The sequence below is a fragment of the Spodoptera frugiperda genome, chromosome 5 (genome assembly GCF_023101765.2).
Source record: "Spodoptera frugiperda isolate SF20-4 chromosome 5, AGI-APGP_CSIRO_Sfru_2.0, whole genome shotgun sequence".
In the NCBI taxonomy this organism is placed as follows: Eukaryota; Metazoa; Arthropoda; class Insecta; order Lepidoptera; family Noctuidae; genus Spodoptera; species Spodoptera frugiperda.
This window is the reverse complement of record NC_064216.1, coordinates 563,663-583,702: the sequence shown is the minus strand read 5'-3', so window position 1 is coordinate 583,702 and position 20,040 is coordinate 563,663. Positions and strand designations below refer to the sequence as shown.

At 39.0% G+C, this 20,040-nt stretch overlaps 3 protein-coding genes and 1 non-coding gene across 8 annotated transcripts; 1 reads left to right on the top strand and 3 right to left on the bottom strand.

Moving 5' to 3' along the window:
* Window positions 1-510: 510 nt before the first annotated feature.
* LOC118272100 (40S ribosomal protein S26) lies at window positions 511-1,784 on the bottom strand. Its single transcript, XM_035588431.2, has 3 exons — window positions 1,618-1,784; window positions 1,245-1,422; window positions 511-708 (listed from the first exon to the last, which is right to left on the bottom strand). Exons 1-3 carry the CDS (start codon window positions 1,618-1,620, stop codon window positions 542-544), a joined length of 348 nt encoding a protein of 115 aa, XP_035444324.1. The 5' UTR covers window positions 1,621-1,784; the 3' UTR covers window positions 511-541.
* A 203-nt stretch (window positions 1,785-1,987) lies between these two features.
* LOC118272079 (AN1-type zinc finger protein 4) lies at window positions 1,988-11,511 on the top strand. 3 transcript variants are annotated; one of them, XM_035588404.2, is made up of 6 exons: window positions 1,988-2,489; window positions 7,855-8,059; window positions 8,440-8,573; window positions 8,832-9,044; window positions 9,266-9,532; window positions 9,624-11,511. In XM_035588404.2, the coding sequence occupies exons 1-6, from the start codon at window positions 2,309-2,311 to the stop codon at window positions 10,115-10,117; spliced, it is 1,494 nt and encodes a 497-aa protein (XP_035444297.2). In that variant the 5' UTR covers window positions 1,988-2,308; the 3' UTR covers window positions 10,118-11,511. The 3 variants fall into 3 exon arrangements, with proteins under 3 accessions (XP_035444297.2, XP_035444296.2, XP_035444295.2); XM_035588403.2 differs by having other exon boundaries at window positions 1,990-2,489; window positions 8,428-8,573; window positions 9,627-11,511; XM_035588402.2 differs by having other exon boundaries at window positions 1,990-2,489; window positions 8,428-8,573.
* Window positions 11,391-19,183, bottom strand: LOC118272080 (inositol polyphosphate multikinase). 3 transcript variants are annotated; one of them, XM_035588406.2, is made up of 6 exons: window positions 19,062-19,183; window positions 16,933-17,146; window positions 15,662-15,907; window positions 14,557-14,745; window positions 13,867-14,056; window positions 11,391-12,751 (listed from the first exon to the last, which is right to left on the bottom strand). In XM_035588406.2, the coding sequence occupies exons 2-6, from the start codon at window positions 17,132-17,134 to the stop codon at window positions 12,274-12,276; spliced, it is 1,305 nt and encodes a 434-aa protein (XP_035444299.1). In that variant the 5' UTR covers window positions 17,135-17,146; window positions 19,062-19,183; the 3' UTR covers window positions 11,391-12,273. The 3 variants fall into 3 exon arrangements, with proteins under 3 accessions (XP_035444299.1, XP_035444298.1, XP_035444300.1); XM_035588405.2 differs by lacking the exon at window positions 19,062-19,183 and adding an exon at window positions 18,868-19,021; XM_035588407.2 differs by lacking the exon at window positions 19,062-19,183 and adding an exon at window positions 18,006-18,161.
* On the bottom strand, window positions 13,100-13,228 carry LOC118272286 (U11 spliceosomal RNA). Its single transcript, XR_004783348.1, has one exon. It is a non-coding gene; the product is annotated as a U11 spliceosomal RNA (small nuclear RNA).
* Window positions 19,184-20,040: the final 857 nt, after the last annotated feature.

Sequence of the window (20,040 nt, the reverse complement as noted above, 5' to 3'; positions counted from 1 at the left end):
TTTGTACGAGTCGTTCCTATAAATGTGGCTCTTGATCAGATGCATTAATATGATGAAAACTAAGGAAATATGACACTGTAGTTTCTGCCTACTTTCACAACAATGGCAGATAATTATAATTTTCTTTTGAATAGGCAGCTATACAACCAGATTGATACTTTTACTATGTAATATGATACCTAATAAGTTATTAATTTACAAAAGTTAACGTTTGTTGGGCTACACCATTGCAAGACAGGTGCTAGTATTCAATAATTGTAGTCTGACTGTTTTACTACACAGTTGCTAGGCGACAGGCTAATGTGTTCTGTTCTTGTATTGGACAAGTAAATACTGAATTTACCAACTCTTAGTTAATTCAATTCAAAAATAAAATTATTGATTGAGTAGAGATTGGTATTTTAATCTAAGACTTGTAGTATTCTATTATTGTTGCCTAAAATGAAGATAATAATATCTTTACTGTATGTACAAGGTGGTTCCAGGTAAATTATCAAAGAAACAATAACATGGGTTTTCTTAAAATTTATTGTAAATCACTTCACTTCCTTTGCACATTCTGTGGGCGCTGCATGTCCCTGGGGAAGGTGCTCTTGGGTGGTGTGCGGATTCTCCTGTCCTTCTTAGACCTGTTGCGCACAACTTTGCTGTGGATGGCGCAGGAGACGCAGTAGTGGAGCTTTGCATACAGCTTCGGCAGCTGGAATGCTGTGGATTAAAATAACATTTGTTAAATACATTGATTATTTTTTGCAAAATTAAAGGAATTCCTGGATGCAGGATGTTTCCAAGTGGCTGATCTAGAACTCACTGGGAGAGAAGTCTATGATCAAGTGGCTAAACATAATAAAATAAGGATCAGCCATTCATATTTTAGTGGGAGTTTGTTTACTTCATATTACAGATTTGAAATTTGTATTTCTAGCAAAATTCGAAGATACTAAAAATAACACATGGTATTTATGAGATGTCAATTTGAGCATTGTTTTAGAAGAGATATGGAGAGAATACTTGTTATGATAGGAGATATTTGATGCTCTTTAAAGAAATTTTGCAAATGTAAATAAATAACACATTTCTAAAGGATTTCGTTATAAACAACCGGTAACCACGACAGGTTGATCTGAAGAGGTTGTGTTCACCACCAGTGAAGTTGTAAGCTTCAACTGATAAACCGGTGATAGGTTACCTCACTTATAGCGTTAATTTTCTTACAAACATAGTTATCAAAGTGAGCTACTTACATGCATATACGGAAGCTTCGTTGATATCCCTGACGGCAGCCGCTTCGACAATATTCCTGATCACGAACTTTTTGATAGCTTTGTCCTTAGGCACGCAACGCGCGCAGTTGGTGCACCTCACCGCCTTAACGTGGCCACGGCCGTGCTTAGCCCGTCCTCCATTACGGCGTTTGCGAGTCTGGAAACAGAAATCATCCTTTCATGAGGCCACATGCTCGATTTGACAAAGTGACGCGTGTTTCAGAATCGAGCCAAGCCGAAACATTACACATTGCACTGTAAATTATTTATTTAAAGCACTTGATATTTTGTTTTGATTGATTATTAGCTATATGCACTATTTAGTTTATTTTAATTTAAAAAGTTTACGCACCATGTTTCTAACCTCCGAATCTCAGGACAGAAAACGATGGAAAAGAACTTTTTATCATAGACAATTGACTCAGCAATGATGACATTGACCGACTTCCTATCATTCAATGAATGTTACCAACAGTAATAATTCCGTGAAATATTTTTTCCAATCTGAAGACGCTTTTCTTATGACAAAGCTTATAATAAATCAAATTACTGTGTATAACTCCCTAATGATTTTTATAAAAAATAAATAAAATATTTGTATGCATATTGTTGTATAATAATAAGCTATAATCATGCTGTCAATCAAAAAATTATGGAAGAAAAAGAAGAAAATAGCGGAACCATCGACAATGTAAAGTTCCACGTTCCGAATGGTAATAAATGACTCATTCTTCATTCATTCCGTTCACCATCAATCAACAGAAAAAAAATAATCGTCTGTCACGAAGAATTTATTTCACTGTAATATTATTTTTGTTGCAAAATAGTAATAGATTAGTAAAAAATTTCTTTGTTTCTTTAATTCGCGTAATTCATACAGTAATTGCAAACATGTTCGATGTTTTTCCGTAGCAGTGAATCTAACTTTACTCCGTCATCGTGTGATTGTCTCAAGTGCTCCGTGTCTTACTTAACTTTTGTGAAAACATTTCTGTGAATTGCGATGTTGTGCAGATAGTCAATTGTTGTGTACCGCGTGTGAAATGTCACAACATGGATGCCCAGAGAGACTGTCGAATAGATCCAAAGGTTTCCAGGATGATGGACCGAGTCAACCTACGATGGAGGTTCTTGTGGAAACCCTCACGGGAACCGCGTTTGAAATGACCGTGCTGCCCACGGACACCATATTTGCCATTAAATCGAAGATATTCAGGGTCGAAGGTGAGTGTGGAAGTGCATTACACAACTAGTTATTTGTTATTTGACAGAGTAGGCTTGATCGTGCGTCACGCGCGTTCGACAAAGGATGTTGTGGAGTTAGTGCGTCGTAAACGACGCTTTGCTGATAACCTATGCTGGTCAGTGTGAAACCTCTTTACAGTGACTATACATAGCAGTAATTGCAAGCAAGAAGGTTAGAAGAAGTATAAGTAAGTAATTTAATTAAAGTATTGTGTAAGAGCTAAGTCCAGTGTCAATGTAAACAATGTCTTATACTGCTGTGTTGTTGACTATAGCTTGGGACTACACAATACTTGTGTATATGCACTGTGTGAGCGACCTTTTGGACTCAATTGACCATTCATTTAGCCAATAAATGTCAAACAAACCTGTATTCTTCCATACTTTCTAATTAATATGGATGAATTTTGATTTGAATTTGTTATATTTCATCTGCTTTCTGTAATCATGGCTGGCACAGTACCAATAAAAACAAAAAAAAAGATGTTGGGATAGGTTAGTACCATTTATAAAAAACTGACATTGAGGCTATAATGGCCCCACAGATTATGGCTTCCTCACATTTTTTATGTGTGCTTCTAATATTAAGTGAGATAGTTGAAGCCATATAGGTAATATTGTTTATGTAAAAGGGTTTTATTTCTGTTTTTAAACTTTACCAGAAGCTGAACAAATAAAATATGTTTGTTGCACAACATTTGTGGCAATAACCAAATCTAGTGGCTAGTAACCATATGTTCTGTGGGACTTGTACTTTGTACTATTTATAGATTCACTCATTCTTGTTAAGGCATTCATTGAATATTATTGTTTAAAGTAGTCAAGGATATTCTCTTAGTCTATTACTATACATATTTTGTAGTTCATATTTATACATATTTTATTTTAATTTATGTATTTCAACATATAAGTTATATGACCAAGTAACCTACAATTTATTTACTTGATATGACTAATATTTATATGAAATGCAATAATAATTATGAGTTCAAAGTTTATGGTAGTTATATGATTACAATTAATTTGTGATCATTAGCATATTTTTCTGCCATTGCTGCAAATATGCTATGCCATATTATCCAATTATTTAGTACTAATCAACTTAGTTCATTGAACATAAAATATTTCGAAATTAAAAAGAATTATTTACAATTCCCACAAATTTATGAAATGCAGCTAGTTTCCATGAATCATTTCATAACACATTCTGAAACATATTATGCTTAAAAACAATGATATTACCTGTTAATCATTAAGCTGTTTTGCAAACTGTGAATCACTTGTGGAAATTGAAAACAGAATGAGTATACCTTTACTTATTAGCCACTTACTTGTTACTTTGTTACTTTATTCCTGACTAAATATTATTCAGTTTAGTGAGCAGGTAGTATGGTTTCCCTTGTCATAAAAGAATCATATCTAAAACACCCCAGGTAGCAATGTAGAGAAATCTCAAAAAAAAAAACATCAGGTGTTATTTTAAGTTGTCCCAATTTTTGATATTATTCTTCATCTGTGCACAGCAAACATTTATTTAATGTGTATATGATATTGTTAAACATGTTACCTAAATTGCAAATAAGTGATTATGTAAACATGTTCCCAAAACAGTATTATGATGAGTTGCTTGAAATTCCTGGAACACATTGGTTAAAAACAGGAAAGAGAATTATGTAATTGTTAATATAAAGTGAATTAATACTAGAAATATAAAGAATTAGCAATGCATACACTGAATAAATACTCTGCTTAAAATGCTGTAGTGGATATGTTCATGAAACTGAACAAAGATCTCACCTTGGTAGGAAAAAAGTTGAACAAAACTTTTGTTTTTATCTCTACAATGAAATTCCTTTGTTATCTCAGCATGCACAACTTCCTTCTTCATTAGAAGGACATTCACTGTTATTTTGTATAGTTTACTTACTCTCTGAGTTATATACTTGCATCTCTTGCGTGATTTCACCCGCTGCTCGGCCCCTATTGTTAGTAGGGTGATGTTTTGTAGCCTATTCTCTACCTCAATAACTATCTAACACAAAAAGAATTATTCAATTTGAATAAATAGTTGCAGATGCATTCAAACATATAATAAATATTTTTAGCTCAATATTATTAGTAGACAAATATAGATAGACTATTATTACCCACAATATTGACAACATAGACAAAAGATAAATATTTAGCTAAATAGTAACCTATATCTCTCTCTCCAGCTTCCTAACTATCTCCAAATACATAAAAGTCATGCCATGAGAGTGTTCCATTAGAACATGATAACAATATGATATTAGTAACTAAGAATATCTTGTTAAAACATATTATTTTGTGAATACACAAACAATGACTTGTATACATAAGTAAGATAGTAATTATTTCAAACAATGTTAGGAGATGGTTGCAAACAATGGCCTAGACATCGACATGAAATGAATAAAAAGGAAGTTTATAAGTTTGTGTTTATGTGTAATTGATTGGATAAAACAATATTTGTATTGTGTTGATCTGAGTGCACCTGGCATACAGGCGGGCAGAAGAAAACAAAGAAACATTATTTGTCATCATCATAATGCATATTTTAATACTTTCAATAATTAAGATACATAGTTATTTCGTTATTGTAGAGTTGGAATTTATTTACCTATTGTAAGAAACTTGATTACTGCCTAATTCTAAGTACCTATAAAAGAAAAAAGTTATTAACATCAAAGGATTTTTTTATTCATAGTAGATTTGGGTGATACACTTTCCATGTTTCTAAGTTAATCAAACACCATTAAGTTAATGAAAGCTATTAAAATTCGGTAAAATGTGCTGTAATAGTGTTACACCTGATTTTAACCACAAAACTGGGGAATTGGAGTCAAGGTTGATGCTGAGCAATTTCAGCGAAAACATTTATAAACGGTCTCCTGTCTATGTATTAATCAAGACAAGGTCACTGAATTAATACTGATTTCATACAAAATAGAAGACATTTTTTAACATGTTAAATGTCAATCTAAATTACCATCAATCTCTTCCTCCCACTCCTACTGAGCAATGAACAAATCTAATAATACAAATTAAAGATAACAACATCAAAATCTGTTATTCTAGGCCTCCATTCTTGTGACTCAAATATTTTCAAAAATAGACATCTATTCACTTGGTGTCCTCGATTTATGATGCACCAACATCTGATATAATATATCGCGCTATTGTGATGGTACTAACAATTTTGTTTTACTAAAATATTGACGAGACCTTGTGGAATGACAGATTGTTTCATAGCGACTTTACTCAAACAGCTGAATACTATTTTAAGGTATAAAGGTGTGTTCACACGGCCGGTTGTTCCGTGCAGGTCATTGGGGTTTACACGACGTTGGGATCTTTGATGTCGTGCCAGAACGATTGCCGTGAGATATGTTATGCGCGCTGCCTGCACTCATATCGTTTTATCACGATTGATTTATTGCTGCACGCATTCGGAAATCGGGTGGAATCGGTTTAATGTTTGCCGATTTAAATGTATTTGTTTGTATGAGAGCACCTGTATTGATACGTTCCGCGTCTGAAAATAATAAATTTAGTATTGGTTGCGCACAATATATGCGGTGAATACCCTGTATCATTGTTTCAGGCCTGTAAAGTGATTTCAGCCGCAGTCCATTTTTGGTTCCATGAGCATCTTGTGTTAGCTGCCGTATATTTGTAACTGTCTGGTTTTTAGACTGCCTCAAAGTGAGTAGACCTACCTACGTAGGTAGTACTTTAAAAATAACAGGTGTGATGTTATTTATAACTCATACTTACGCCATAGCATCAATCGGCAAAATAATTAGTTAGTGGGAAGTAGTGTTGTGGCCAAACTTACCGGTGCTCTTTTATTAGACCCTAACGCTTTGTCAAACTGAAGGCAGTCTGTCTTAGAAGGATCTCCATTAATTATTTCTGCACATTTCTATCCTTCTAGTGTGTTGACTGCGTGGACGTAACGGCACGTGTATTAAACACAGTGACGCAACTCTAACGCAGCCTGCACGTCACTTAATTAATGTTCTGCTATCAACTATACGACATATTGTTCAAGAGTCACGGATTACGTTTATTCTAGAAATATCCAAGAATGTTTTCTTCAAGTAATCAATCAGTTTAATATCAAAGCTTAACTTGACAGCCATTTCAAATGATAGATGTATCTAGGTTGCGATTTGGTCATAGTTATTTAGTTATAGTTTGTTTGTGTAAATGGGAAATACCCAATAATATTTTATTTTCTATAAATAAGTTAGGTATTTTAATTTCTATTTATCCATGGACTAACTAGAGAGTAGAGTATTTAACTGACTGGTAGACATTTTACAACATAAAGAAGCTAACATGTAAGCATACGAGGATTCCTAATATGTATCTACATGTGAGAAACCACTCAAGAATTTTTGTACACAACTTATAACCATTGTCACCTTCCCGAAAATATGTCTTAACCAATAGTTACAATTAGCATGAGGGACCTAAACTAACGCCTTTAGGTGTCACTAAGGTATAGATATGTTGATGAAAACAAAACAGGTCGTTAAGAGCCAACTGTTAAAGCTTAGGGGTTCCTTAAAATTTAAGAGAGGTTGATGAGAATAGGCGTTAGACTTAGGTTGTAGGACAAGAGTTGACTAACAAAGTATAACTTAAGTAACTACTGCACTTTGTTGCACACACTTTGGACCCATCAGTAAAACGTTACACGCTACAAAAACATGATGTAATTGTTGTCACAAAGAAAGTAAATACTAAATATTGGATTCCTGCGTGGCGACAGGAGTATTTTCGCTTGGCCTTCCTCCAAGCACATGATTCACGGACAGCCGCCACTTATCAGATGCTATACTTATATAAACTCATTGCCAAATTCGTTGAGACACTATTATATGTCGCACGTGTCATTTTTACAAGTGACGTAACCCCAGTACCACGCTCTGTACCGATTATGTACAGTTCTGCTCGTTCATACATACATAATTGAAAAGGTATAGAACTAATTTTATATTCGTAGTTTCAAAAGTTTTCGTAATAAGCCAATGTTTATTCGGAAATATGGTGATTGTAACAGCACCTGTATTTGATTTTTACTTGTGGTCTTCACATTAGGAACCAGTGAGTAGCTGTGTAGTTCTTTATGCAATAGACCGGAATCCCTCCTACAGAAATTTTGCCCGCCACTCTATTGATCATAAAACACCTTTTAGTTATAAGACAGACATCTTTTAGCTACATACAAGTTACAATAACTCAATTTTTTGCCATGATCTCTTCACAAAGACCAAAAAAAATCCTACTAACATACAATGGCATAATGTTGCAGGTATCCCGGTGTCCCAGCAGCACTTGCTGTACAATCTCAAGGAGTTGGAAGACTCGTCGTGCCTCCGCGAGCATGCCATCGGGGACGGAGCGCGGCTGCGGCTGGTGCTGGGCATGCGCGGCGGGCCCATCTCCACGCGCCGCCTGCCGCCGCCGCCCAACACCGAGCCCTGGAGGGACATCGAACGCCTGCTCGATACCAACAGGTGAGGAACACATGACCAACTTGGGTAGCTACTACAAGCCTTTTTTGGGTGATAAATCATCAAATGATTCCTATCGCCCCGAAAGCCACTCAGACTCAGTGTCTAGACTCTTATTAGCTAAATACAAGCCGGTGCTATTCATAAATAAATATTACCTGGTATTACTTGATGGTTACTTGTTATTGGAATCAATCAGTAATGGCTTCTTCACACACGCATACACATTGATCAATTGCTAACCATCCGCTCGCATGAGTAGGCGCATAATGATTAGTCGGGACTTTGATGAAGAGAGACTTAATGTTTACATGAATGATATCTGATGTATTTACTTACTTGTATATATTTTTTAACGATGATGTGTGTAGTCGTGTTTCCAGAGAGGACGTGGAGTGGGGCGGCAGTGGCTGCAAGGTGACAGTGCTCGTGTTCCGCGACGGGGAGCGCGTCAACATGCTGCGCGTCAAGGAGAACCACGACGGGACCTACTCGCCGCTCGAACACTCCAAGCTCTGTATGTATCTCACTCTTTACTTAAAGCTTTCCTACCAGTAATGCTTAACAATCAACTTACACTATAACTTTCTTTGTACCCTAGACTAATAGTATAGGCAAAACATAAATTAGTCGACATCTATTAGTATCTTCTCAAACAATAGCTGTTATTTGTAAATAAAACTACGCATTTTGTTTAAGCTTCGATGAAACTGAGTATCACATCTAGGTTTTGTGTAGATTTTTAGAATGTTAACCAGGTTTGTTTGTTGATTAGATGCGAATTCCCCGACACTGACGCAGCTACTGGAGCGTGAGATCGAAGACTTCAGCCCCGTGGTGGGCATGAACACGATGAGCCGCGCCGTGGCCGGGCCGGGCGCGCTGCACGACAACGCCGTCACCATGGGCAAGATGATCGACCTGCGCCGCCGCATGGAGACCCTCTCCGTGCACAGGCAGGGCCCGAGGGCACTCACCGACACTCCCGGTATGATATTAATTATGGATACCTATAGTTTGGTAGTGACAATTTAAGCTATATTTAATTTGTAATGCTCGTGAATATTAAGTAAAGGTGCTCGAATACTTTCGAGCTACACTGGGACTTTTAATCATGAGCTGCGTCCGTCGGACATTACGTCGTTTATTTTGAATTTTCACAAAGTCTTTCGATCGAAATAAGTAATAATTTAATAAATGTTGTTACAGATAAAGTAGAAATACAGAAGACTCGTAGCGAAGAAACTCTATCCGTCCCTAGCTTGTTGGAGGAGACCGGCGGCGGGCTCAAGCAGCGCGCGGCTTCCTACGCGCCCATCAGTGACGCCGAGCACGCGGCCTGCGCCCCCGCCCCGTCCCGCGCGCCCCGCGCCCGCGCCCCGCGCGCCCCCCGCCTCGACCTCGACGTGGCGCTGCCGCCGCTGGCGCCCGACCCGCCGCCTCGGCCCGGGGACACTCCCGTACAAACTGATTACGGTAAGTGTCCAGTTACCTTAACATTGTTAGTTGATCATTTTTCATAATATTTTTTCCAAAGAAAAAACTTAACGTATGTATACGTCCCCAGCAGCGTGCGGTCCCCGCGGGTCGTGGTCGGAGCTGCGCCCCCCTCGCGGCGGGGCGCAGTCCCAGTCGGCGTCGTCGCTGCACGTGCGCGCGCCGCTGTCGGGCGCGCTGTTCTCGTCGTCCACGTCGGAGCTGGAGAAGCTGCGCGCCGGCCCGCGCCTGCTGCCCGGCCTGCAGCGACACCGCCCAAGGGAGCACCTGCATCTCAGCGACGAGCGCCTCGACGCCGCGCCCGACCCCGCGCCGCCCGCGCCGGCGGCGGACGCGGCCAGCAGTACCGGTAGTGGTGGGGGCGCGGCGGGGTCGCGGCGTCGCACGCGGTGCGGGCTGTGCCGCAAGCGGCTGAGTATCGCGACGCTGCACCGCTGCCGCTGCGGCGGGAGTTACTGCGCGCCGCACCGGTACGCGGAGGTGCACGGCTGCGCGTACGACTACCGCGCCGCCGCGCCGCGCCACGACGCGCCGCTGCACGCGCCCAAGCTGCCGCGCATCTAGGCTCGGCCTAGCCTTAAGATAAAAATGTTCAAAAATCCTCCGCCATGTGTGTGTTTGTTTTCTTTTGTAATGAAATCGTCGTGGAAAAAAAATTGCAAAAAAAATATATGTAATAAATAATTATTCGCTCTAAAATATCGGCCCCGGTAACGTCGAGGTGCTTTACTTTGTGCTAGGACACGCGTACTCGTATGGTTTCTACTACCGCCGGGCGCTCGCCGGCTCCCGCGGCCTGGGCCTGCGATCGGTTGCAAATTGTTATATTTTACTACTGATGATGCCGATCGCACGCCCCGGACGGAGCGCATCTCAAGTTCCAAATGTTAAAGTTACAGTACAAATGAGAAATAGAGATTGTAGAAGCAAGTTTATATAAATGTTAAGTAGCTCCAGTACGAGATCGTACACACATTCGCCTGTCGATGTCCCCTTCCCTTGTTGTTATGCGGCTCCTTTTGGAGCCCTTGTTACACGTCTTTTGTAAATACTTTCATAACGTAGTACTCGTAGTACAGGAAAGTATCTGTATTGTAAACAAAAGACTGCGATTGTAAAGTAATACGATGTTATATTATAATGCGCAGGCGACGCTACACTTGTAGTGGAGTTATACAAGCGTTGTTGTTGTCGTCCGGTGAGCACTCGGCCTAATTTGTTGTTGTATAATACATTGTATAACACTAGATTAATTAATGCTTAAAACATATTAATTTTATATGAATATCATACTCGCCTGGTCTGGGAACGTCACGGTACCTACTCGATGTCACTCGGCTGTACGCGACTGCGCCAGACTCGCGCCGACCATGTTGTTTGTTGCAGGGTAACGTTCATGGCCGCCGTAGTTAAATTGTCTTAATGTAGTTCCAAATTAACTAAATAAGTAACATGTACCAGTAGAACTAACCGCCCAAACTCTAACGCCCCCCACACGCCCGGATGGCGCGTCGCGAACGTTTCTCGGGACAAATGTGTTGTTGTATGGCCTACTGTAAATATTCGGGTTCTAATAGTTTAGAACTTTAGGTATATTGTGTTTCCATATGTTTAGTGTTCGAGTGTCGGCGCGGCGCACGACGAGATACATCCTAATACATAATTATATTGTAATGTTGACAGATGATATAGTTTTGTACTGTTAGTGACTGCGCGGTGCAACTCGTCAGTCCACTTCTTAATCATTATTGTCGGCTGGGTTTGCCAATTTTTCGTATTTGATTGTATAATTTAAGTTTATAGTTAATGTTTATTTGGGAGAAATAATTTTGGCTGATTTCGATAATAAATATTTATAACGCGAAAGCGTCAAACAATTTATTTACTTTTATCACACTTATATTAATAACAATATAAAACTATTATTTGGAATAATAAAATCTATTTAAGTACTAAAATATTTTGACTTGAAATGTCCCGAGTAGGAAACACCTAGTAACAAATGAAGTAGCTTACAAAATTGAGCATTACATTGAGTTACATTAAGTATATAGGCAGTTATACAATGTTCTCTAAAACTATCTAGTCTTATAGACAAGAGTACACGTTACTCAGAAACAAAGAGCTTCACCTCACGATACACGATATTATGTTTAACAATGAAGTGATACATATTCAAACAATACTTATTAGTCTTGTAGACGTTTGACACATTGAAATACCACGCGATTACAAAGAACGCACATACTGTGTATTGGGTAAATAGACACAAGTGACAAATCTCACAAAGATTTTCTGCATCTAATAACTAGATTAGGAACAATATTATATTGCCCGCTAGAAACCCACGACTAGGAGTTATCACTTACCTCTGCGACAAGTAACGTGCCACACAATCAACTATCATTATTAAGTCGCATTCCACACTAAGTTCATTTATTACATTCGAAAACTTGGGCCACGAACCTGACCACCCACTACTGTGAACCAAAGTTATAGGCAACAAAAATACTTATTTTTGGTCTGAAGTACTAGGACTTCATGATAGAAGTAAGAGTTGTTTTGAAAATTAGGTAGGAGTAAGATGGAAAATATTCTTGTAAATATTCATTAACGAACACAAAATCGGTTCACAAAATCTAATGTGTGGACAGGTCGTATCCGGAAAACTTTATAAATTACACTTCTGCAACAGTAAGCTGTATAGACACTAGTCTTTATCACAGAACCTGATCATCAGTTTCTCTCAGAAAACATTCGAATATTTCAACAAAGTTGTCAATGCCTTCTCTGAAATTCTCATCGATTTGCTTTTCTTCTTCGCTGTTGAAGAAGGCGTGAGCAAAGTCAATAATCTTGACGGTGCCCCATGGGTTCGGCGTAGGCGAGTCGTAGGACAACTGGTCTAACATGGCTCTGTAGTTCATCTTTATCTTAGAGAGCTTGTTCTCGTAGTTGTGTTCAAAGGAGTGGTTGTGGTTGAAGCTGGCGAGGGCTTCCGACCATGGGGAGTTGATGGGCGGTGGGGGTGAGAAGCTAGAGTGAGACAGAGACATGGGTGAGAGCGGGACGGACTGTAGTTTCTTGTAGACGGGGCCCTTGGACGAGATCTGTCCGCTGAAGTTGGAGCCCGAGCCCACGCTGTGCATGGAGTGGCGCCGCCGCGGGACCGTCGCTGGACGACAGCCCACGCGGGCTCTGGAACGTAAACAATATAGTCAGTAGGTACTAAGTAAGTATCTAAAGATGTCTTGATGACATTCACTATGACGATGAAGCTGCCAAGTTTAGATTATAACTGTATTTATTTCATTTGCCAAAGGGGTAGGCCGAGGTGTATTATCGCCCACAACTTCTAGTAATCCAGGGCAATACTACTTGAAACATTCATAAATTATCCTAATATAGGCAAGGCTTACTAACTAACCTATCGAGAGTTTCTTTAGTGTTTCAACTTTCAATACATTTTCTTGGCGTGTGGCGCCATCTATTGATCAACACTGCGTAGTGTTTTAATAATATATTATTTTTAAATGAATTCTCGGAAGAGGCGCCGGTACTTGTAGGGTACCAACTGCCTCTCACATACAAAAATTACGTGTTGGGTATGTCTTGATAGCCATACCCCACGCGCCTCGCGGCGCATGTGCCATCTAAGTGACAAACACCCTTTTTTGTCCGAGCGGCGCGCGGCCGCGACCTGTACCAACGCGTGTAACGAAACCATAGCGCGATTCAGGATTCGGCTCAAACGGATCAACGCCATCTATCGAGCACATTGGAAATAATTTTGTTAAGTACTTACACTATATATTTCTTTTTAGTTTTCATCGCTCATTTTGTAATTTGTAAGTATAAATAAAGCCTGGATGACATTAGTAACGTACTAAGTGAATGTATTTACAAGATTTGGTCTTTTCTTTACAATAAATTAGGGCAAAACAATCTTTAACTCGAACAAATATATATGTAGGGCCACTGCGGTTCTCGAATGCGAAATTTCGTTTAATCTTCGGCCGTAGACTTTATTGATTTACTAATAAAATTACTTAATAACGTTTTATATTTAATTTCGTAATTATCTTAATTTCATTCGATAATTTTTGTTCACGAAAGTTCGCAATAAATGGAATTGTAATAAATAGTACGAAATCTGTGAAGTTTCGATGAAAACTTAGTTTTTCGTTGAATTAGAGTAGGCCCCCAGGAACCTATTCCACAAAATAATTTTACATATGCACAGGTACCATGCAGAATCCAGTCTGCTTCGACTAACAATTTTCAAGATGAATATAAGGTGTATGTGTACTAACGTGAACTCCTTGCCCTGGCAGCAGTCCCGCAGCCTGGCGGCGTCGTAGACGAGCAGTAGTGACGCGCTGTACAGGCGCACGGCCGCCTGCCGCCGCGACCACTTCTGGATCCTCCACAGCTGCGACAGGAACTGCAGCAGCAGCGCGCGGCATAATGTCGCACCTATACCGTTCAGGTAGTTGCGGATTGCTGGAATTTTGATAGAGAGTTGTTGGTTAGTAAGTTAATTCAGTTGTTGTTGATATTGATATAAGTATCGAGGTTTGAACCGCACCGTGTCTGTTTGCGATAAACTCAAAAACTACTGAATGGATTTTGATGTGACTTTTACAAAGAAAAGTGGATATATGTATTTTTTATTTTTGATGTTTTACGGTTTCCTACTCGTGTACCTAACTGTTTTATGTCCAAACGCGGCGAGTATCCCACAAAATTGCTTAGTCGTGTTTGTTAAAATTATTGGAACGTTTGGTGATGTTAATCATACTTTTATTACTAGACACTAAATAGGTACTAAATTAATACAGAAACGATACGCTTAAGCAGGGGTGGAGGCCAAGACAGAAATTAGTTAACTAAAGGTGGCGCTACAAGTCCTCAGACCAGATTATAATATTTATCACAGATTCCAACAGTGTTATCTTGTCAGACAGTTAAACGAGTAAACCGTAAGCAAATAATGTAGGTACCTTCTTTAACAGCATGTCCGTGCAGCCGCTTGCCGTAGTCCTTGTTGTACTTGCAGAGCTTGCCGGTGCTGAGCCGGTACACCTGGAACCCGGGGATGCAGAACCCGTACTCCTGCTTGCACGCCGCGTACTTGCTCTGCTCGTTGCGCATCTTCTCTTCTGTGGCGAGAGGGTCCCATGTTCTCTTGCCTGGAAGATTTACGTTTGGGGTGAAAATAATTTGTTGTTGGTATCCAGATCTGAGACTGGGTTTATGATTTGTTGTTGTCTTGGTACTTCACAATGCATTTCGCTTACCTAGGTTTTTTATTAAGGGGGAAAATCATCTAATCACTTCTCCCGCCTTAGGTGCGGGAGAGTATCAGACTTTTACTGACTAAAACCACCCCGTTCGTTCTCCTGCTTTGAAGCCGTTCTGAGTAGGTACAACAATTAAGTTAACATACTTACACTATTCAATATTCTTTGTAATTCGCTTATACACTCGTGTGCTTAATAATTAAGTAATTAATAATTAGGCTATAATAGTGGTTACATTTGAACCAATGGTTTGATTTCTAGCTATCGGTACAATATACTAAAGTGAGTCAGTATGCAGTAAAGACGGCACGCTGTGCGCGGTGACGCAACCTCGCCAATATTTATCTGCAGATTGTGATCGACAATAAAACTTTACTATTATAAATAGTAATGCCTTCTGGGATACAGTGCACGTTGTAAAGATACGATATGATCCACTGGTACTGGCCAGACGCTGGAATTATACCCAATGTGGACAAATGTACGGCATTATATCACAATCACATCAACAGCCCGTGACTTCTATACTGGACGTACTCCGCTACGTACGTACTCGCTTGGCAGACTCTACGTTTGTCGAATCTTGACGTACTATTGGCAGATTGCAGTTTAAAAGGTACGGGTTTATCGGGTAAACTATCTTAAATATGCAGTCCCTTACGGCCAATTTCAATAATCTATCTATTTGTAGATTTGCTTACTAGAGCTAGTCGTTAGTCGGCTCTTACTGTCTTACAACCGCGAGAAGAGTAAGGATAGTAACAACACCCTATTACATAAATAAATAGAAGCCAAGCTTACTAACCAATCTTAACATCCATGATACAAGGCTCCAGCATCCTCTCAGTGAGATCCTCCAGTATGATGTACTCCTGCTCGAAGCCGTTGTACGTGTACTTGCGGCTGCCGAAGTACTTGGCCACCAGCGCCCGCAGCTCGTGCAGGTCGGCCAGGGTGCTGCTCTTCAGGCGCTCGTAGAAATCCACCTCGCGCTTCTGAGACTCTTTTATGATTGGCTTCATTATCGTGCCATTGTTGCATTGGAGGAGCCCTGGAACAGTTTATAATATCGTCTTTTAAACAAAAATAGGTAGTACTAAGTACTCTTTCTAAAGTATGTTTAAGATGGATTATAGAGAAGTTATTCAGCGCAAGCTTCCGCCAGCAATTTATTCTTAAGTCAAGTCAAGTCAAAGCATTTATTTCAATTAATCCTAAATTAGACACTTTTGAAACGTCAAATTTAATTGTCCGTCTGTCCGTCCGTCAGTGAAGCTAGGTGCTCGTTCCAAAGTATAGCTTCGAATGGAAAAGAACGAACAAAAAACTCCATCGTTTTATTCTTAGGTACTTTTAAGATTCATAATACTAGTTGGATGTTTTAATCCATTCCTTAGACTATTGCATGTTGTGAATGCTGATCACAAGGTCGTAGATTCGTTCCATGCCAAGGTCAAACAAAGCAGGATTATACCTACCTACCTATATTAATGGAATATTCAATTTCCGTGTTTTTTTTGGAAAAAAAAAATAATAATCTAGAAAACTCCGTACACAAAGTGCCCATTAGATCAGCGGATTTGCATAGTGGTTCCTACTCTCAGGAAATGTTGAATCTCAGTCTATTTGCAATCTAATCCTACTTCTGCCGCTTCCTAGTGCAAGATTACAATAATGCCCAATTTAATACTGGGATTAAAACCGAACTAGAGTAATAATTGGCGACCCTAATAGCCTTTAACTGCCATCAGAAAACTGTTGAAGACGTACTCTCTACTAACGTAGGTCACCGGTGACCTACGTGGCAATAGGCTCACCACCTATTACATGAATACTTTACAACATAAATCTGTTCCCTAGCTGGAGTGTAAACAGTGGCATTACGTGCCATAATGTTACCACCTTACCTAAGTCGGAGCTGCGGACTACCTAGCGGGTTTACCGGGGCTCCGGCTCGACGGGCAGGAGTAGCAACGGGGTGGTTTTTAGTCAGTAAGAGTCTGACACTCCCTCTTCCCTCGCCCAAGGCGGGAGAAGTCATTGGATGATTTTCCACGCTCAAAAAAAAAACCTTACCTAAGTACTTAGTATCCTCAGTGTTCCTATGGCCGGCCACCTGGAGGGCGTAGGCCTGCACCTCGAGCGGGCTGGTGGGCACGAGCAGCGGCCGGGCCGTCATCTCCGGGTCCTGGCGCCGCATGCAGTAGTGCACCTGGTAGATGGAGCGCTGCCGCCGCACGCTGACGCTGCGTCTACTCTTCTCTGATACATCGCTCATTTAGTTGTGAGCCTGGAATTCATAAAATACTAATGTAAGCTACATATAGGTAGTAATGTTCTACGTGGAGGACTAAGGGCCTTTGTTCAGCAGTGGACGGCTCTCGGCTGATGATGATGATGAAGCTACATATAGCTAGACAACATTATTCCTAATATTTATGCTAAATCCTGCAATGCAAGACTGCACTGATAGCGCAGTCTATCACCCGGAGCTGCGGACTACCTAGCAGGTTGAACGGGAGTAGGAACGGGGTGGTTTTTAGTCAGTAGGTAACAGTCTGACACTTCCTCTCGCCAGTCATTAGAGGATTTCCCCCTCAAAAAAGGGCAGTCTATCAGTTAGCACTTCATAGGTGCACATAGGAGAATAGAAAATCTAAATCTAAAATATATAAAACACAAACAAACAATGTAGGAATACTGTTTAAACTTAATATTTATAACGTATATACGTGTTGGAATAGGTAAATAAATATCTTCAGTAATGGACTAAGTGTCGTACTATTTTAATCTTCAAAAATACTTGTTAATTTATGTTGGTTTTAATTATTATGTGAATTAATTGAAATCAATGGTACAATATTTTGGAAATTTGCAATATTCGCACAATAGATATAAGATCATGTAAATCGCACTCTGATTAATGCCTACAAACACGTACAATTAAAATATAGCTCACATAACACGATTTAAGAAAATAATTAATTGCGCACTGCCGCCTTCTCTATTAGATTAATGAAACCTCACAATATTGAGTTAAAACAAAGTAAATACTAACATCTTTAGCCATATCCACCGTTACTCCATCACATTAAAGTACAGACTAAGTTTTTTATAGTTTAGTTACAAGAAAACCGCGTCGGCCTTACCTAATTACTTCCTCAATAAACAGTTAAAACAATTACTAGTATTTGTCACTTGTTTTAGTTATAGTTCCTGTTCTTAAAACTCGACATTATACACTTAAAACTTCCTAAACTGTATTAAAAACTGTGCAGCAGTTTTTGAGATTATCGCGAACATTCACAGAGAGATGCGACAAGGAACTTTTGTATAATATAAATAATACAACAAACGATGCTTTTCCCAAGTTAGCACAATACAATGTAACGCTCACGAATATGATTGACAAACTACTCTATACAAATGATGCGGGCAATTCCCAATTAGAATAGTTATCGAGCTAATGACTCACAATTATTCACATAACTGTACTTATTCATTATTTTATTTACCTATGTTTACTAATTTTCTCGTTACTCAGATCATTGTTTTACTATGGGTCATTTATGTCACCTACTAACGTTAGATTTTGTGAAGTACGGACGTAAAGTAAACATAAAAAAAAAACAAATAGATTATTAGGTATGACAATGAAACACAGATGTCCTATTCTTTTTAATATTTTCAACAATCACATGATCCCAAATATGTCCTACGCAACGTTAATAACCAATCAGAAATCAGCAAACTAGTTTTTTTTGTAGTCTTAAGTACGTCGGTTGTTGTTGCACTGTATTTAATCAAAAGTTTACTATATTTATCCGTAAACTTCAACATAATTAAAATCTAGAACCGATAGATAGATACCAAAAATGTATCCGTTCCGTACGCTTTAAACCTGCACCTAGCAACGCATTTAGCGATTCATCGTTATTTACCAACATTAATCGGTTACCTGTACCTCAATAGCTACGATTTTACATTTCCAATTTAACTCAAAATCGTTACCTGAATAATCCATTTTGAAACAAAACAAGAAAATAAAACAAAAGTAAAAATGAAATGTTTTCGACCACTTTCGACCACAAACAACACTACGAGATGGCAGTCGACTAATTGATGTAGGTAGCACGAAATGGGTTTATTATAGTTCTACGTGTGACCGCAAATTACTGCTACGTTAGATATCAGTAAATAGGTACCTATTAAGGCGAAATCACTGCGGTGGGAACCAAACTCCGAACACAACTGAAAATATTCGCGAGAAACGAACGCGTTAAGCTTAACTTTATATCTAATCAACACATAAATCAAGATTGACTTGTCTTTATCAATTGATATTTTTACGACATTCATGATATTCATATCTCATATTATGTATAATATTACGTACTCGAATATTTGTTTTACTTTTGAATAAATCAAAGTATTGAGTGAGCTACGTATCAAAAATCTCCAAAAATCATTTTTTTCTTCTATTAGGTACTGACAGAAAGCATGATATATTATATTGTTACAAATGGTCTTAGCTACATCCCCCCCGTATTCCTGGGTAACTGGGTTCATTCAGCTCCTATTTTAAATCACTATAACATACTCTGGTAAGACATTAATATTTACTTGCACACGTTACTACTTGACGCGATAACTCAACTAATTTCAAGTCACGCTAGGGGCTCATATTCCACTGAAAGTTATTTCAGGAACATTTGAAGAATAAAAATCAGATTTAGTGGATTCCTATAATATTGGTATGAATGTGTGTATGTACCAAGGCACCTATGAAAGATTGTCCTCTACACCTTGGATGCTGTATAAATCATTCAAAAATGACTCATGAAAAAATACGTCTCATGCCGATAAAGTATGCTCCATCTTTGACAAGATGATGTATGAAACTATGTCAGCTTGTCAGCAATCGGCTAGTGGCACTGTAGTACAGTAACATATGTACCTAGTCACTTTAAGGAAACCCTAAAATAGTAGGTACAGACGTAAATACAAGTAGGTATAAGTACTAATGCACTGAAACATTTGGAGTGATATCATTTACATACAGGTACATTTTGATAGACTAGGTAAGTAGATACATGTGTAGGTACCTAGCTTAACTGAATGAATGTGCGGGTGATATTATGAACGAAATAACCATGACGGATATGAGATATGACCTATTTTGAA

What these genes read in the sequence shown, in the direction of transcription:
- LOC118272080 (XM_035588406.2), bottom strand. Translation starts at nt 17,134, where the DNA reads ATGAGCGATGTATCAGAGAAGAGTAGACGCAGCGTCAGCGTGCGGCGG. An exon ending in TATCATGGATGTTAAGATTG is followed by an intron (nt 14,746 to 15,661) that starts GTTAGTAAGCTT and finishes TAAATCTTCCAG; the next exon opens with GCAAGAGAACATGGGACCCT. An exon ending in TGCCAGGGCAAGGAGTTCAC is followed by an intron (nt 12,752 to 13,866) that starts GTTAGTACACAT and finishes TTTACGTTCCAG; the next exon opens with AGCCCGCGTGGGCTGTCGTC.
- LOC118272100 (XM_035588431.2), bottom strand. An exon ending in CGAAGCTTCCGTATATGCAT is followed by an intron (nt 709 to 1,244) that starts GTAAGTAGCTCA and finishes TTTAATCCACAG; the next exon opens with CATTCCAGCTGCCGAAGCTG.
- LOC118272079 (XM_035588402.2), top strand. Translation starts at nt 2,309, where the DNA reads ATGTCACAACATGGATGCCCAGAGAGACTGTCGAATAGATCCAAAGGT. An exon ending in CGCCTGCTCGATACCAACAG is followed by an intron (nt 8,060 to 8,427) that starts GTGAGGAACACA and finishes TGATGTGTGTAG; the next exon opens with TCGTGTTTCCAGAGAGGACG. An exon ending in TCCCGTACAAACTGATTACG is followed by an intron (nt 9,533 to 9,623) that starts GTAAGTGTCCAG and finishes ATACGTCCCCAG; the next exon opens with CAGCGTGCGGTCCCCGCGGG.